This window comes from Protomyctophum bolini (genome assembly GCF_963924005.1).
Source record: "Protomyctophum bolini genome assembly, chromosome: 10".
NCBI lineage: Eukaryota > Metazoa > Chordata > Actinopteri > Myctophiformes > Myctophidae > Protomyctophum > Protomyctophum bolini.
This window is the reverse complement of record NC_137871.1, coordinates 27,933,673-27,952,257: the sequence shown is the minus strand read 5'-3', so window position 1 is coordinate 27,952,257 and position 18,585 is coordinate 27,933,673. Positions and strand designations below refer to the sequence as shown.

Genomic DNA, 18,585 nt, shown 5'->3' with positions numbered 1-18,585 from the left:
TTTTTGAGTGAAATCACTTACTCTACCTTTAAGCTTGTAGATTTGCAGTAATCCTCAGGTCTCTAAACTGCCTGATGGAGGGGAAAGGAACTGGTCGGAATAACGTGTCCCTTCCACGTGCTACATCCGGCCGGGGTCCAACCTGTCAGGTGAAAAGGAAGCATGTGGTTTGCCTAATGTTTGCCTACTATGACATGCCCAGGATATGGACGCCATGGTTCATGTATATTTGAAATGAATTAACAAAACAAAAACGATGCTTCTGTGAAATTTATTTTATGATTGGACCTGTTGACATCATATCAGAAAGAAAAAAAAGAGAGGTAACCACTTAAACCCCATCATCCATATTGTGGGGAAAGATTTAGCAGAAAATAGCTGTCACAAAGCTTGTCCATCAGCTATCTCACGAAGCTTGTCCATCAGCTATTTTCAACAACAACAGAACATAGACTAGTAGTCCTGAGGGACTCCGGTCAACCATATAGGGGTTTAAGTCTTTAACATTTCTTGTAAACATTTTTGTATCTTTTCGCACAACTTAATGTGAATGGTTTCGGTGATATGTCTGAACGTTGTGGAGGAGGCGAGCATGGGCGGGGGTGAGGTGTCACACGTCAGTCATCTCATCCTCCACGTCGTCCCCCTCGGCTTCACCCTCCTCTTCCTCCTCTTCCTCCTCCGACGTGACGTCCAGCTCGTCGCACTGTGACATGCATTTTGGACACGAGCACACAAACAGGTAGTTCTCCCTGGGGAAGAGACACGGACATGGATTCAAGTTCTCAGTCGCCGCCACGGATTTCAGTCATTTGGATTCCATAGAACAGTGGTTTTCAACCGGTGGTCCGGGGCCCATTAGTGGGCCTTGAGGGGGTTCCAGGTGGTCCCCAGCTAAATGATGGAGTGATGGTAACCAAATGGACCCTTATAGATATTTCACTCTTGAGCGTGTAAAATGAAACCAAATAGACCCGGGAGGGTCCATTTGAACATCTCCTATGTCATCTCCTATGGTACCAAGGTCTATACAAAAACGAATAAAATGTGCACATCACTTATAGGTGCTACCGTGCTGGATTCAGAAAAAGAGAAAATCAGCTCGAAAAGTTATACTTTATAAGTTAACAACGACTGACCTCATGCCCCGGCTGACCAGGGGGAGGCGCTTTAGAGACCAGGATTACTGCATGTTTTTGTTTGTTTGTTTAGGGTACCTACTACCTACCCTAGGGGACATGGGGAGAACATGCACACTCCACACAGAATAGCTACTTTTTCACAATGTAAACTTGCTTATTTTCAAGAAAATATACCATGATTAATGATTAATTATTTCTTTACATAATTTGTTCTATATATTATTAATATATTAATCACCTCAGGGTTTTGTGTCTGCTGTGGCGGCTCCGGTCGCGCTGGCAGCAGTCCATGTAGCTGATGCAGATCTCCTGGAGGACAGACGGCCAGCTGCAGGTGAGTGGCGTTGATTTTGGCAGCAAATTTTTATTTTTTTTAGTTCAGTCATACTCTTTTGAATAAAACTTAATTTAGTCATAATTGTTAGTCTAGTTTTAGTTGACAAAATATAAGATTTTAGTCGACTAAATCTACAGTTGATTTAGTCGACTAAAATGTATTTAGGCGAGCCTTCATGTCGTCATAATGGCTGATTTTACACTTGGTTACATGCTGATCTACAACTTGCAGATGGGCTATTTCCAGCATGCAACCAAATATGAAATGACTTGTCTTTTAGTTTTACTGAATCTCTTTTCCACTAGTCTAGTTTGTATTTGTTGAAGAAATTGTCAGTATATTTAGTCTTAGTTTTTGTGATCGTAGCTTAGTTTTTCTTTAGTATTCCTCAGTGAAAAAAGTCGGCATAGTTGTCATAGTTTTAGTCAACGAAATGAACGGGTACAGGCTTTAGTTCCGATATACTATTGGTCCGATTGTCATTAGACCGACACCTTGCCGAAAACCCTAACCTAACCACAAGCACAGCGCAATGCATGTCAGACCGACAGCGACGGGTGATTTACGCATGTTGGACCTTTGGTGTGTCGGATCTGCGTGTGCATCCCAAATGAACACTACCTGAGGCTGGGTTTGATCTGCGTGTGCATCCCAAATGAACACTACATGAGGCTGGGTTTTATCTGCGTGTGCATCCCAAATGAACACTACCTGAGGCTGGGTTTGATCTGCGTGTGCATCCCAAATTAACACTACATGAGGCTGGGTTTGATCTGCGTGTGCATCCCAAATGAACACTACCTGAGGCTGGGTTTGATCTGCGTGTGCATCCCAAATTAACACTACATGAGGCTGGGTTTGCCATAGCGGAGCAACAACCCCACATCTCAACATACTTGTTATCCAATTGACCGGTTAAGACCTGAGGCCGATTCTACAAATGCCTTCTAAAAACAACTTAATGTGTCAGTGTGGTGTAGCTTGCTCAATATTCTTCATGTCAAGGACCCCCAAGATTATATAAACTCGAAATATTTTGTTCCAGCGACCCCCAGAAGCAAAGATTTGAGTAAAAAAAAATTAACAAAATATATATATTCAAATATTTGCATTCTTTTTCATTATATAAATAAGGTTTCTGCCTGACAACAACGATTTCTAATCAGTGGTGGGGAATTTGAACACTGTACACAGCTACTATAGGTTTTCTGGAGGATTGTGCAGACCAGGTAGGGAATGCGACTTTGCCTCAGGTGAAGGAGTTTAAGTATATCGGGGTCTTGTTCACGAGCGAGGGGAGGACGGAGCAATCAGCCGGAGAATCGGAGCAGCAGGGGTGATATTGCATTTGCTGTACCGCACAGTTGTGACGAAAAGAGAGCTTAGCCAGAAGAATGTGTAGGGAGGTCCTCACTCCACGTCCAACTGTATTATTACTGTATTGTTGATGCAACTCAAGGGACTATCCTCTAGTGAAATTTCTAAATAATTAAAAAAATCTAGTTGACATGGGCAATCATGAGGAGAAAAAAAACACTTGTGTGAAGTGAGGGCTGTGGGGCACCTTTTTTGCTTTTGTACGTCATGGGGAGTCCATAGACTTGGCTGCTACATGACGAGGTGGCAGCCAGCTGTTTCAATTTACCCTTTTTTCCAGCTTTTTTCACATTGATTACAGTTGTACGGTTTCTTTCCATTATCCATCCTGGCTTGTTTCTTGTATGAAACATAAATAAAATCACACCTGAGTGAAGTGAGGGGCGCTCTTATCGTACATCATGGATAATCTCATACTGGCCAATCAGAATGCCTGTTGCCACAAATTTACATCATATTTGGCAGACATTTGACCTAATTTCATTGTCGATGGCAAATATGACGTGTGGGGACAACATGACGTAAATTCTCCATTCATTGTCAATGGAATTTAATGTTTGTGTTCAGACAACACAAACATTAAACACTAGCTGTTTATAGCGACACTCAAAAACACCCTGCTATGACATAATCTTCAAAAGCCAAGTATTTTGCCCAAGTCATGTTTATCTGCCTTTATTCTACTACTACTACCAACTCTACTCTCCCAACACTGCAGATCCTCCTGCCTCATTGCCCATGTTCTCATGAGAACGCTTGTTACATTCAAAAATCTTTTTGGTGTGGAAACCATGTCCAAAATCTGCTTACTTCTGATATTTGACACTGTAGTATGCCCACGTAGGTCGTAAGGCATTGATTTACAAAACAATAATAATAATAAAATTAAGTTAAAAATAAAATATGGAGGTTTCTGCCTGACAGCGTCATTATATGGCTAGTTCCACATCCAACGTCACAATCATTCCCGACAGGCCCTAGCAAATCTGCTAGATGCACAAAAGCCTGGGTTGATGACTGATGTCTACTAACCTCTCCTGGCTTGATGTCGGTAAGGGCACTGAGGTGAAGCAAGAAGTTGTTATCTGGGAAGGCTGCCTCGGCGTTGGGTATGCAGCTGTGGTTACCTGACACAAGGACCAGAGACAAAAGGCACACAAAACAATTAGAATAGTCGTTCGGATGTTGCGGACGGAAAATGTTTGTCGAGGAAAACTAAATGAAAACTAAGCTATGATGACTAAAACTAAGACTAAATATATTAAAACTGGACTAAAATGGTAGGGAGGTACTAGTGGAGAAGAGATCCAGTAGAACTAAAAGTCAAGTCATGTTATGTTATGTTTGGTTGTGCCTTTGTGTTACACTCACAGGCATAATCGATGTGAACTTGTAGATTGGCCATTTTAGGCATGCGTTTAAAATCAGTGGACAGACTCCCACGTGTTACCGTTTTTTTAAGTATTTGATTTTTTTTTCTGCTATTTTTGAATGGCCAAAGTATAAAAGGTTAGTGGTTAAAATGATTGTGATGCTATATTGCTGGTGACTCCTGGGGGTCCCTGCTGGTGACTCCTGGGGGTCCCTGCTGGTGACTCCCTACTCCCTACTTTGAGAACCACTGACTTAGAAGGAGCATTTCACCCATTTTCAACCCCGTCTTCATACAGTATATAATTGGTCCTCACTGGAATGCTCATAATAAAGATGCCACCATTTACGTGTACAACTCGCTCTCAATTTGTTACCCAGGTACATTTTCTGTGGCCATTTTCCACACAGGCACACACAAGTGTCCTGTGCGCACGCACAGACGCACACACAAGTGTCCTGCGCGCACGCACAGACGCACACACAAGTGTCCTGTGCGCACGCACAGACGCACACACAAGTGTCATGCGCACACACACAAGTGTCCTGCGCACAGTGTCCAGTGTACTGCGCACGCGCACACAAACGCACATTGTACTGCGGCACACACACCCACACACACACACACTTCATACCTCGCCCTCTCTGGCCATGATGTGTAAATTGTGTTTATGTGCCTGTGTATAGTACAGTACACACACACACACACACACACACACACACACACACACACACACCCCCCGTGTACTGCGCGCACACACACGCATACCTTTTTAGATCTGTGCTGGGTTTATTGTTTACCTGGTATTTATAGAGATTCAATGTACAGATAATTGTTTGGAGTGATGCTAGGCTCTGGGTTTACTTGTGGTCCTAGATTAGAGAAGCACTACAGTCTCTACGCATTTGATGCATTATCTTGTGTTTATAGTTTACTGTAAATTGCTCTGGATTAAGAGCTTCTGCTAAAAGCCTAAATTGCAATTGTAAATTATGAAGGAGCACTTCACTCATTTTCAATCGCGTCTACTTGCTCGATTATTATAATTATTATTTTCTTTGCGCAGGTAAAGTTGCTGAACACAGACGACAATTTTCAGCATCAGACACATGAAAAGCTGCCATTAAGATAGCATGCCATTTACTGTAGGTTCTTCATTCTTGAAGGATGTGTAACACTGGTATCTTTAAGAATTGGCCTAAAAACATCGACCAGGAGACCACAAGGGGAGTCAATGGTAAAGTCTCCAGGACTTTTTGTGTTATCCTCTTAGCCTTACTGTACCAACGTGCTGTTTACTATTTCATTCTGACTAATAAAGAATTCAATAAAAAACAATCCTATACAGATTATCATTTCAAAGCCAATTGACGTTTGTCAATTGGTCGTGTATGCATGGTGCGTATACATGTACACTTGCATGAACGTGCATGAATGGGTGCATGCGTGGACAACGAACGTACACATTGATTTAAGGGTCCTGCAGGGGTCTTCAATGTGTCCATACAACCGTGGCAAAGACTTGGTCTTGTCCGTCGCAAATGTTTGATTTAATCTTTTTTACACATAATTTCCAGACCTTTTTTTTTTTTACACACCATTATAATGTTCTTATTTTGATCATGAGACCCAATTATTGAATGTCAAGTCTCCAAGTTTTCTCCATGACATGATGTATGGCACATTAGGAGTCCAACTAGTACTAGTGGTTCTCAAATATTTTATTTGCAAGGATCCCCTTAACTCAGTGTCCAAATGCATCCAACATGGACCCGTTTGGTTCCATTTGAACACTTTGAGTTACAGACCTGTTATGGCCATTCAGGGCCATCTCTTCATGTGTTCCTGGTAATAATATTGTGCACTCATTTTGCATGTCCGCGGCAAAAAATAAAATATTTTGACAAAAATGGCCACCCTAGGATGGATGGGAACTCACAGGAGCTTTGAAGGAGGAACAGTCCAGAGCCCTCACAGTTCAGGAAGTCTCCCGTTGCTACAGAGAAAGAAATGAACAAAGCGGCAAAATGACCTTCATGAATGAATGAATTTCCAACAGGGACACTAATCACACAAGACTATCACCAGTAATACGCCTTAAAGGCGATAAAGGCAATCGCTAGGGCTGAGACAGTCTACCGGAATAATGTCAAGAATGGGTGAAATGAATTCAGTACTCTACATTTCTCTTAGCAAAATACAAGCACACCGATGAAGCTGGGCGATGTGACATATGGCGTGCCGTGTGGTAGGAGTAGCGTTTCCAACAAAAGGTTACTCTAGAAAGAATAATAAAGTGTTCCAAGTACTAAAGTCTAGTTGCCCTGTTAGGGCAACCACACTAATAAACTGTCTCAGCGATAGTCAGGGAGTTGTCTTTGTGTCGTCACAACTGTAAATGAACCGTCTCAGAAATGTGGAATATTTGGACGGCATTAACGTTTTCTCTCAGTTAGTTGATTCTTTATATCCATATGAGTCAAACCACCGCGATCATGGGAAATGGATGGGAATGTCCCCGGCAGTTACCTTGGGCACAAACCAACTATTTTCTAAGAACAATATTGATGTAACTAAGAGATTCGATGAGTTAGCTATATTTTATATACAGAGCTTTAGAAGGACTAAGCAAAATCGTGCTGTGACATTTCCTCCTTTAACACTATCAGTGCCGGAAGTGCTTCAAAATAGGAGCTCTGGGTGGCCAGGGTTGTCTCAGCGCTTTTACTCTGAAAGCCATGAAACAATCTACTAAAAGAAGTTGACTTTACATTGCTAGCTTACATTGCAATCATTTTAATTTATACGATATATGATCCAAAAAGCGTTCATATTATGCGGGAGACGGATGAGGAGCAGAAATGAAGCGCCAGTATATCGATCCGTTCATAACCACGGAGAGCGCCCTGGATTAGGAGTCATTCTTTCCGCCGCGCTAACATGTAAATCAACGGTAAGCTAATATGAGCCCAGAGCATAGTATACGGAGGCCGAAAGGCGAACGAGACAAAAAGAAATTGGAAAAATTCTGAATATTCTTAACTCGCCCCGTATCATTGAGGATGCACTAGGACGTCCACAGACGTCTAAGGCTCAGCTCGGTTCGAATCCCTATGACGTCCCCAGGCGTCCTATGTACGGAACCTGTTTTAATGCAGTCCACTGTTTGTCTGGAGCGAGTGATCACACTCTGCCAGAGTGTGTGTGTGTAGAGCGCAGCAGCAACATTACATGAAGAGCATTAGTGCCCCCATGTGGTGTGTGTGTGCAGCAGCAGCATTACATGAATAGCATTATGCTTCCTGCGGGACTTGCTTCCTGCACGTATATGTAGTAACTGCGACCTAGTGGTCGCAATAAATGCGAAATCCTTGTTATCAAAGTATAGATACTACTGCTTAAATATTACTCCCCGTGTGCGTTTCAGAAACTGAAAACCAAATAATATCAATAGTGAAAATAGCAGACCTACAATGAGCTCACATTACAATGAGTCGTGAAGTCGGTAAGTGTTGATAAAATAGAATAACATTTTTAGTTACGGTATTGTCCATTTCTCACCTCAAATGCTTTCAAAATCATTCTTCAGAGCAATGTTTAGCTGTAAGTGACATTGTGTTTCTTTACGTATAGCTGCCATGTTGGATACGGCACAAAATAAAGGAGCGCAGATTGTCATGAGCCACATGCTCTGAGCCTTTGATTAGACAGCAGCCCGTTATTGAGTTCAGCGGTCATTATTCAAAAAAGAACACAGCTGAATTCAGTGACTGGCCAATCAAGCATTCTGCCACTGTAATGACTGTATGACAGGTCATCCACAAACACAGCTGAAGATTAATGTTGACCTTTCTCTATGTCCTTGTACAGCTGGTCAATAAAGGAATCCAATGTCTCCCTCTGCTGGCCAGGAAGCTCAAGTGAATCACAAGCATGAACCCACCGACTTAGGGAGCTTGATATTGGGGGGAAAAGGAGGAAGAAAAGAAATAGACAAGTCAGTCAAGAGTACAATTTTTATACTTTTTTTTTTGCTATTTTGTTCTTCAATACCTCCGTTATTCATACATCTTCACTGTTTTTGCCTGATTCACTGCCTATTCTTTTGATATTAGTTTAGTAATGTGTTTGGTTTTTGGTTCTTTTTTCGCATTGTTGCTTTGGGCTTTATTCTTGCTCTGTTTGAAATTGCTGTGTAAAGCACTTTGAGTTGGATTTCATGTCATGAAACATGTTCCACAAAAAAAGTATTATTATTATTAGTATTAATTTATACTTGTGTAGTAAGTATATAACCTGAGGAAGGTCGCAAGACCGAAGCGTTGCTTCTTAATAATAAATGCGGGTGTCCCTTTCTACACTATAACCAAATAATGTATTTAGCATTGTCAACAACTTCGTGTTAACGGTCAATGATTACAATAACATCACGTACAGCATCATAAAGTGTTCAGGTCAAAAAGGTGAGATGAATCATGAAAGCCAAGGAACCGAAGACAATTACCTGGTGCCGATGCCTTGCCCATTGGTCCCGACAAGAGAGAACAGGGAGCGGAACCCATCAGGAGTAAACCACTGCAATAAAGCACAGCCACATGCTGGATAACTCGCCAATCAATAGCTTTAAGCATTAAGACCCGAGGACGATTCTGCAATATTGTCTTCTAAATCCCAAGAGTTTTCTGAAAAACCTATGCTGCTATATCGCTAGAGGCTGGCACGCATGGACACTGACCATTAACTCTGCGACATTGTCTCCAATAAATCCAGACACACTGCATTGCACACTGAATCGCCCCTTAATGGGTTAAGACCTGAGGCCGATTCTATAAATGCCTTCTAAAATAGTTCTCACAATTTCAAGATTTTCCTAAATCTACCTGGTGCCAACACAGTATACCGGGAACACTGGGAGTACACTTACCCGACTGAGATGGTCGTCATAAAGTGCTGTTGTGAATAGGCTCTGCAGCAAGGCCAACTGCCCCTGCGGACGCACAGCGTGTTGTAAGTCATACATTCTATATTAGGGGGTCACGATTCCATTAAAAATTCAAACCAAATCTAGATTCAAAAATCGATTTGCATTTTCAAATGGACTGTGACACTCTCTCTCTCTCTCTCTCTCTCTCTCACACACACACACACACACACACACACACAAAGTCCTTACTCTGAACTGTTCTCCCAGGAGTTTATGAGCCATCTCCTCCTCCTCGTTGGCAGCACGGCTGCAGAAGTGAGAAAATAACTTCTGCCAAGGTCCTTTGCCTTGGGCCTGGGATGGAATGAAACAATATGAATATTAATAACAAGTATAGTGTGTGAATTATTAATGTGTGTCCTTTAGAACACAGTTGTATCAAAAGGTTTAAAGGATTCAATCAAAAGATTAACGATTAACATAAAAGTCATGTCAAAGTGCACTGTGGCCCCTTTTCCACCAAAATAAGGTTCTAGAAACTGGTTCCGTTCTAGATTCTTGGAACCATGGCGCTTTCACCGAACCGGTGGCCATTTTTTGGTTCCAGTTCCGAACCAGCTTTTAGTGTTCTGGAACTAATTCATTTTCAGTGGAAACACTCTGAACTGGTTCAATATTAGGCGGGAAAAACGAACCGAACTGGTTCAACTCCCGGGGGAAAAGAGTGGTGGGGGTAATAGGCCAGTCAATCTAAGCTAAATAAGGGCCTGACCCAAAAGAAATTGCAAACGTAATCATTCAAGTAACATGTTATCATCCAAATAACATTATTAAAAATAGAGTATTATATAAATTGTGGATCATGGTAAATTCAGGGGTTGAAAGTCGGAGTACCATTAAAAACAAAAAAAACTGCCTCCCCCTGGCCAGCCGGGGCGCCTGATGGAGGGGAAAGGAACTGGTTGGAATAACATGTTCCTTCCACGCGCTACGTCCAACCAGGGAAACTCCCCCCTGTCAGGTGTAAAGGAGCAACTTGGACACTCATGAAGGAAGCATGAGTTCAAGTCCGTTGCTCTCCCCTTGTCCCCCATATATGGGGACTAGGTTGGTGGAGGGTGTGTAGAGCCCAGGATCACATTAGATGATTGACACAGGGGTGAAAAATGAGTTATAAAATCGTGGGATAGAAAATATATATATATATAAAAAAAATCTAATTATGCTTTAAGAAGCATGTAATGTGTCAAACTAGGGGTTATTCATGATTCTGAATCCATTCCAAGGATTAGTTTTGCATGAAAAACACTCATTGGGCTAAATTAGCCCAGGCCCCTGACCTCATCATTTGGTGATGAGGCTATGGCTGTTTTTCTACTGAAAGACCCACCCAGCTCAGACCTCAACAACATTATGAAAATTAAACATATATAATTGTCCGTGTGAAAATCACCCGTGTTTAGTGTTCTAGGTTTAAGGATTCAAATTCAAAAGCATAAAAAGTAGAAAATCTCTAAACATTTGATGCTTTTGTGTGACGCTGTAGTATGATCAAGTAGGGCATCAATTTATGAAAACACACAAAAAAGTTAAAACGTGGATAGAAGAGGTTTCTTCCCAGACAGCAACGAAACGAGGAAAATAAAATGAACAAAAAAGGTAATAGGAGCGTTACCTGTTTGACAACAGCGACCATTCTGGCCATGAGCATGATGCTGGACGTCTCTGGAGGATAATGCATACTCCTGAACAGAGAGAATACATATCTATCTATCTATATCTATATTCTGGAGGATAATGCACACTCCTGAACAGAGAGAATACATATCCACTGAGCAAGGCCTTAATGCATACTCCTGAACAGAGAGAATACATATCCACTGAGCAAGGCCTTAATGCATACTCCTGAACAGAGAGAATACATATCCACTGAGCAAGGCCTTAATGCATACTCCTGAACAGAGAGAATACATATCCACTTAGCAAGGCCTTAATGCATACTCCTGAACAGAGAGAATACATATCCACTGAGCAAGGCCTTATTAATGCATACTCCTGAACAGAGAGAATACATATCCACTGAGCAAGGCCTTATTAATGCATACTCCTGAACAGAGAGAATACATATCCACTGAGCAAGGCCTTATTAATGCATACTCCTGAACAGAGAGAATACATATCCACTGAGCAAGGCCTTATTAATGCATACTCCTGAACAGAGAGAATACATATCCACTGAGCAAGGCCTTATTAATGCATACTCCTGAACAGAGAGAATACATATCCACTGAGCAAGGCCATCCACATGACTGAATGAGCTCTTACAAAGAAAGCAATCACCAGTGCTGGAACAAGTATAAAAAAATGTTTGGTTTTTTTACTTAACACTCACATGACTGAAGTAAAATGTGACAGAAGTAGCATGTGCTTAAATTCATATTTAGAAATGGTTTCAGATGTAAACAAATTCTGAGATGATGGTCATGGAAGGGGCAAAGATAATGAACTTCAAAATCTCAAATTGACCTCTCGGTCATGCGAATGTTGATAGAGGTAGAGGTTTGGGTGGTGTATGTACAGTAGTTACCATGCCATGATGTAACTCCAAATGTGGACAAAATAATTGCTTCATTGATTAGAAATTGATCATTCAAAATATGCTCCTCATTGATCCTCATTCATCTCAAAGTTACTACGAATGCAAACAATTAGTTAAACAAAGATGAACTTCCCGTTTATTTTTTATGAGGAAGAAACTGGAAAGAGACTGGATCTGCGAAATAGTAAGATCAACAGGAAGTTGACTTTTTTATTTTGTGATTTTCTATATTATATGAATCAGCTTGGTTTGTGTTTATGGGCTAAAAGAGTAACTTTGAGAGCTGTTTCACCACACAATGAGGAGCATATTTTTAAGTATCAATTTCTATTCAAAAGGAGCAATTATTTTAGATTTCTTGTCCACCTTTGGAGTTATGTCATAGCAAGGTAACCAACTACACAACCCGTCCTCTACCCAAGTGTTCTTGCCCTTTAAATATAAGCAGCAATCCCACAATATGAAAATACTGTGTTCAAAAATAATAATTGAAAATAGCCAATCTACAGGCGACGCATTGAGAGCTTGTGGATGTGTAACATGCTTCCACAGAGGACATGCTGGAATCTATTGGAATCCAAATGACTGAAATCAAAATCAGTCATGGCTGCCTTAATCCATTAAAACCTGGAATGTATCCGTGTGCACCTTATAGCTTTGAATCACTTTAACCATTATTTTAAACTTTAGATGTTGAAAACTAGCAGATCTACAAGCTCGTAGTGTGGCACCGAGTGCCGCACTACGAGCTTGTAGAACTGCTATTTTTGAAAATGTGTGAAAACGTGCACAAATCTTTTAATATATATATTCTTTCACAGTGAACTTTTTAAATCAAATATTTGCTTTTGAGGGGTCCCGGAAACATACATAATATAACATGTTTTCAGATGGGGGTCTGCGGCCAGACTCCTTGAGGGAGTTCCAGGGGGTCCCCAGCTAAATGATAGTAGGAACCAAATGGACCCTTATGGGTCTGTAACTCTGAGAGTGTACAAATGGAACCAAATGGACCCGTTATTGATTTTACAATATAAATTGGGGTCCCAGAGATAGAAATGGGGGTCCGTAGACTAATGCATGTAAAACTGGGGGTCCTTGAAATGAAAATGGTTGAAAGTCACTGCCATAATAAGTGAAGCGGCCCCTCACCTCCAGGCGTCCTGCAGTTTGTTGACGGGGTGGTCCGGGTCGCTCTGGGAGGGGCCCAAACACAGAACCCTGTGGTACTGGTCCAGTGCAGCTTGTCTGCACTCACTGCTACAGTACATCACCTACGACGGGAAGCAGTGGTGGAAAAAAAAACTGTAATTGTTTAGAGTTACAAAACCATATCAATACTGCAATGTAGAACTACTCCGTTACAAGTAAAAGTCCGGAATTCAGAATGCACTTGAGTGAGGTCTAGCATCAGCCCTAGCACAGGGGTCTGCAACAGGCAGCTCTAGAGCACTCCCCTAGTGGCTCTACTACTATGGCTTCTACAGGGAGAAAAAGGAAGATAGCAGACGAAAACAGAGGATTTAACAGTTCGTGGACAGGGGCTTTTGCCTTCACAGCCAATGCAGATTGACTGCCTGTATGTTTAATCTGCAGTGAGAAGCTATCAAACAACAACAAAAGTAACGTTGAAAGACATTTCCAGGGAAAGCATGGTAAATTTGCAGCTGACCACCCAGCTGGGTTTTTTAAAAGTGGATCGCATCTTCAATACTAGTTTCGTTGCATCCCGGGAAATAATAAAGCTTGGCATGCCGCATTATAATGCGTACATTTCAACATCTTGGGTTGCCGACCCCTGCCCTAGCATAATGAGCAGGGAATAGGCGAGAAGAGATCCAGTATACTGTATGTAAAAGACACAAGTCATTTTACACTTGGTGCGATGCGTTGTGAGCTTGTAGATCTGTAGAGCTTCTAGATCTGCAGCACGACCCGTTGTGAGCTTGTAGATCGGCTATTTTCAGCGTAAAAGTGTAAAATCAGCCATTGTGACGGCATCAATTTTAGTCGACTAAATCAACTGTACATTTAGTAAACTAAAATCTTATGACATTTAGTCGACTAAAACTAGACTGAGGCCTCTTTTACACGGCGACCATCTCCAGATAAAACGTCAAAGTCCCGTTGCGTTCTCATTTTTTATTGACCCTTTACACGAGAACGCACACTTTATGAAAACGCTATAATGTCGCTAGGTGGTGGTAACGGGCTGCCAAATAAGACCAGTCGCCCACGTTACGTACAAGAAGAAGAGCCAGCTCCCCCTTCACGCAACAGGCAGCACAGAGCATACAGGCAGAGCGCGCCACGGGATGGATATATATTTTATAATACATTAGGCTACATAAACGCTGCTGCCGCCTATCGCAAGGCATTTTATTTACATCATGGTTTTACATTCACCATCGCTGATGAGCAGCACTTTGTAGGCGAGGAGGGAGGCTTGTTCAGGAACTCCATTATATCATATATGATTCTGCATCAATGTAATAAACATATGCGCTGTGAACCAACGTGAGCCATGATGTCATAAGTTTTGCGGATTCACCGTTTTGCCTGTTTACATGGAGAAGGGATAAAACAGCGTTCTCAAAGATTTCCACTCTGGAAGGTGGTTTCACTTTGTTGCGTTTTCACCTCCTGAAAACACTGTTCTTGTGTAAAAGGACATCAGCAAACGATACTTTATTTTGCCGTTTTATATGAACACCATTCTCGTGTAAAGACCACCTAAGAGTAAAACATTATTTTGGTTGACTTTCTTTTGATTATTGTTGTTGCTATTGTATTATTCATTCACTCACATGGCATTGAGGACAGGTGTGTTGCAGCTCGGGGTTCACTCGACACAGTTCAGGGTAGGGTAAGATGAGAGATGGATTACCACTCAGTCTCCTTGCATTCTCCTCTGCCGTCTCCAAGGCCCGCAAACAGTATTCACAGGCTGAAAAGCACACACGACACGCACGCTTCCGTTTGTACACAGAAACACAGAGCTGCAGACATTTTCTCAAGCAGTTAAATAAGGTAGGGTAAGTGATTTGTGTTTTGGTTCAAATGAAGAGGGTTTTGTGATAACTGGTTAAAGCACTATACAGGTTCCCACACATTTTTACCAATGAATTTCCAAAACCTTTCCAAAATATTTAACCCAATTTCCAGGCCTAGATAACTATCATTTAGCGCAATAATGAGTCTCTTAGTCCTACTGTATATGCAATGCCCAAAGACAGGCAGTGTAGCAACAATAAAGCATAGAATATAGAATGCTATAATTCTATTCCACATTTTGTGCCCAAATGTAGAGAATACGTTTACGCTGCAGCACGTTGTGAGCTTGTAGATCTGTTATTTTTGGCACATACTGGTACATATTAGGCTGTAATCAGGCTGCCCATTTGGCCTTATGTTACATATTCCGTGTAATGTTATACATGTTTTGGAAACAGCTTTTTACTTTTTAGTAACAAAACCAATAGTCAAAACAATGCTCACAAAAAACATTAGGGGAGGGGATGATATTGTGATGTCACGATATCACTGTTTATTTCTAATTGGCAGGTTTGACTGTCAAGGTTTCAGCCTCCAGGAAGAAACCCTAAATACAAAGGCAAGATATCATTGCACATAGACCTAGAATGCCTGTGATAATTTAATTATACTTCGTAAATTTTCATGTATCTCAGGCATAGATTGCTTGCATCAGATCCTGGTTCAAAATGGGCGGCATAAATGTGATAAATGCTCCGTTTGTACTCACCCATTAAATAATTCCAAAGACGGAGTGAAATATGTTAGTTCTAGTTTTATATCCATGTGAAAGTTCTGGCACAAAACGTGTATTTAGTGAATTATTATTATTGAAAATATTATTTTATTGAAGAAGTGGAGATAATTCACTACGCGTTTTGTGCCAGAACTTTCACATGGATATAAAACTAGAGGACCATTTTTCACACCACGTCTTTGGAATTATTTAATGGGTGAGTACAAACATTTAGGCCGCCCATTTTGAACCCGAACAGAAATTAACCTGGGTGTTCTATGGCTCTGTATGTGAAATACTGTACTTACTGTATGTAACAACAAGAGCCGTTCTAGGGCTACATTGCACATAACCACACCAAGGGGTCTAATTAAGTACTGTCACCTCATAAACACATGAAAAACACAAAATAGAATCTATAAACTGTGTCACTTTCTTCAAATTAAAAGCTCATCTCACCTTTATATTTGTACAATGCATTCCACAGGAACTGGGCAGAGACCAGTGGGCGCTCTGTGAAAATGGTGTCTCCCTTTTTGATGGCCTTTTTAGCAAACAGACCTTTACCCTAGAAATACAGAGTAAAAGCACTCATTCATAAATAAAACACTAACTTGACCCTGGAAAACGGTCGGCAGACCGCTGATACAGAGATCTCCGTATTATATGCAGGCATAAAAGGCAGATTGAATTGAATGAAAATAGTTTGAACAGTTCAAGGAAAGTACAGGTCAATAAAGAAATCTGCTAAGAGGAAAAAACTGAAAAAACAGACTTGTTTACATAAGGGTTCTCCATTTTCAATTAATCAAAACATGCAAAAAATAATAATAAATAAATCATGCAACGTAGGTGGTCCGAATTATAGATGCGTGTGCTGCATTGCTGCTCGAACCAGTCTATTTCATTAAAACCATGTGTTGTAACTATGTGACAACATTGTCTATCTTCTTGTAGGGCCAGTTAGCCTAGGCAGTTTTATTTATACCAGAATAGAGAAGAGAATAGACCCAAAATGATAGTAATCTGAGTAAGAGGTAGGGTAGCAAGCAATATAGTTTGTTAAAACGTTTAACAATAGTGTATATTCACTATTCAGTGACTTTATTAAAATAAAACATACTATTACATTTTCAGGTGGGTTGCCACTTTCAGGCCATCTGGAGAGGTAACTCTCTCCTGATGGCCTTAAAGTGGCATAGGCCTATATTTTGTCTGCTCACTCTCCTGATGGATACACAATACATGGTATTCCAAGCTGATGTGATATACTATCACAACAGAGCTATATCTATGTATGCACTTTTACAAGTGTTCAACAGTCAAAAGCTGTTGTATATTATCGTTTTGGAAATGGTTGAGCGTATTAGTGAACACATGCTGCTTTTGTACTGCTGTATGCACTGCACTTTGCAGCGTGGCGCCGCCGAGACTGTCTCCTCTCCTCTTCCCAAACATAACAAATCAACCTCACGATGTCCAACAAGGGTTTCACAACGCCACGGTTTAAAGGGAAGGAAGGACAGCAAAAGTGCACATGCACATTACCTTGATTTTGTCAATGAACCTCACTTCGGCACAGCTTCTAACTTTGCCGGGATCCACACAGAAGGAAAACATGTCATCCTGGGGAGCAGCCATGTTCCATTCACGACCTTTACCCTTTCCACTATGACTGCATGCATTCTGACGTATACACGCCACACGCACACAAGAGCGAGAGCGACCTCTAGCGGAGAGCAAATCCTTTCCAGTTTCCACTGATGCACGCAAAAGGGCTTCTCCCAACAGAGAACAGCCAGACCCTTCTCCTTATTATTAGTGCTTTTCCTTCATTGCAGCATGGATGGATAGGCCTATATCCTCGCAGACTAGTAGCAGTTTAATCTCTTGAACTCTACAAACTGTGAATAAAAATATCAATCAATCAATCAATCAAGTTTAGGCATATTATATAACCAGTAGCCTACAGGCCCACCTGGGTGAAAGCTCCCTCTGCAAATAAATCAATCCCCTTGAGTAAAAGCACAATTTGCTTTGATATTGGCATCATAGTAGCAAAGTAAAAGTACTTCTTCAAAAGTGTAAAAGCCTAAAAACTGTATGTAAATAATATTTCCACCAAGGGATCCACAAAATATAGTAGCTTGTAATGTTCTTTTTTGTCAACTATTTGGCGGTGCAACACATTAAAAACCTATTAGCCATTACATATGTAATTTAAGTTAGGGTGAGAGACAAGAGAGAGACAAGAAAAGGAGTCAAAAGCAAGGATTTATTATATTATTTTGATGACATAATTAAACGATTTTGAGTAGCAAACATTAGTATACAACTATACATATTGTGATATTGAACAGCATTTTATAAAAGGAATAAAAGAACACTACATGCTTGATCATCAGTACAATAATATCCAGTGTTATATTAAGATAATGTGCAAAATACTGTGCAAAATAAGATATTCGTTTAGGAATATATAATAGCTCGTACAGGTTATCAGAGAGTGGAGTATTGTTGTTGTCCCTTTAGTTAGTAGGCTAGTTAAGAAGGATATATCAAAGTTGATACAGTACAGTAGTAGAATTCCGACTACTTGCATTGGTGCAGACTGGCCAAAAGCAGTTCACAACCTAACTTGAAAAAAGTTCAGGGGTAGAGTGACCGGACGGGGGCTGCAAGATTCCCAGCTCGAACCTGGTAACATATGGGCTCCCCCAGAGTTAGTGTCTAAGTGTCCTTGAGCAAGACTCTGAACCCCTAATTGCTCCCGATGTGCAGGTTGGTGCCTTGCATGGTTTCCTCTGGCATCGGTGTATGTGTGTGTGAATGTGATGCACAAAACAGCACAATCTATGTAAAGTGCCTTGGATAAAGGCCCTATATAAATGCACCATTTACAATGTTGATTTGAAAGATCAATCCATCGATTGTGTCCCTGCTTGGATCAATGGAACTGACGTGGCATACTTTACTACTAGAAAAACACAATAATTGCCAATACCTCATCCACCTCACGCTCTGCCATCTTCACATTGTTAGGGAGACCATGATCAATAAAGATA

General features: G+C 41.0%; 1 protein-coding gene across 1 annotated transcript; it reads right to left on the bottom strand.

Moving 5' to 3' along the window:
- Window positions 1–255: 255 nt before the first annotated feature.
- Window positions 256–17,174, bottom strand: smyd5 (SMYD family member 5). Its single transcript, XM_080773939.1, has 13 exons — window positions 17,069–17,174; window positions 15,980–16,088; window positions 14,559–14,698; window positions 12,904–13,025; window positions 10,828–10,897; window positions 9,402–9,506; window positions 9,153–9,215; window positions 8,733–8,803; window positions 8,077–8,183; window positions 6,168–6,224; window positions 3,889–3,983; window positions 1,381–1,451; window positions 256–752 (listed from the first exon to the last, which is right to left on the bottom strand). The coding sequence occupies exons 1-13, from the start codon at window positions 17,159–17,161 to the stop codon at window positions 611–613; spliced, it is 1,245 nt and encodes a 414-aa protein (XP_080630065.1). The 5' UTR covers window positions 17,162–17,174; the 3' UTR covers window positions 256–610.
- Between the last annotated feature and the right edge of the window lie 1,411 nt (window positions 17,175–18,585).

Bases quoted from the DNA above. Each gene is read 5' to 3' on its own strand.
- smyd5 (XM_080773939.1), bottom strand. From the start codon at position 17,161: ATGGCTGCTCCCCAGGATGACATGTTTTCCTTCTGTGTGGATCCCGGC. The intron at 16,089-17,068 runs GTAATGTGCATG...CTGTATTTCTAG, and splicing joins GGTTCATTGACAAAATCAAG to GGTAAAGGTCTGTTTGCTAA. The intron at 9,216-9,401 runs GTAAGGACTTTG...GTGCGTCCGCAG, and splicing joins TCCTGGGAGAACAGTTCAGA to GGGCAGTTGGCCTTGCTGCA.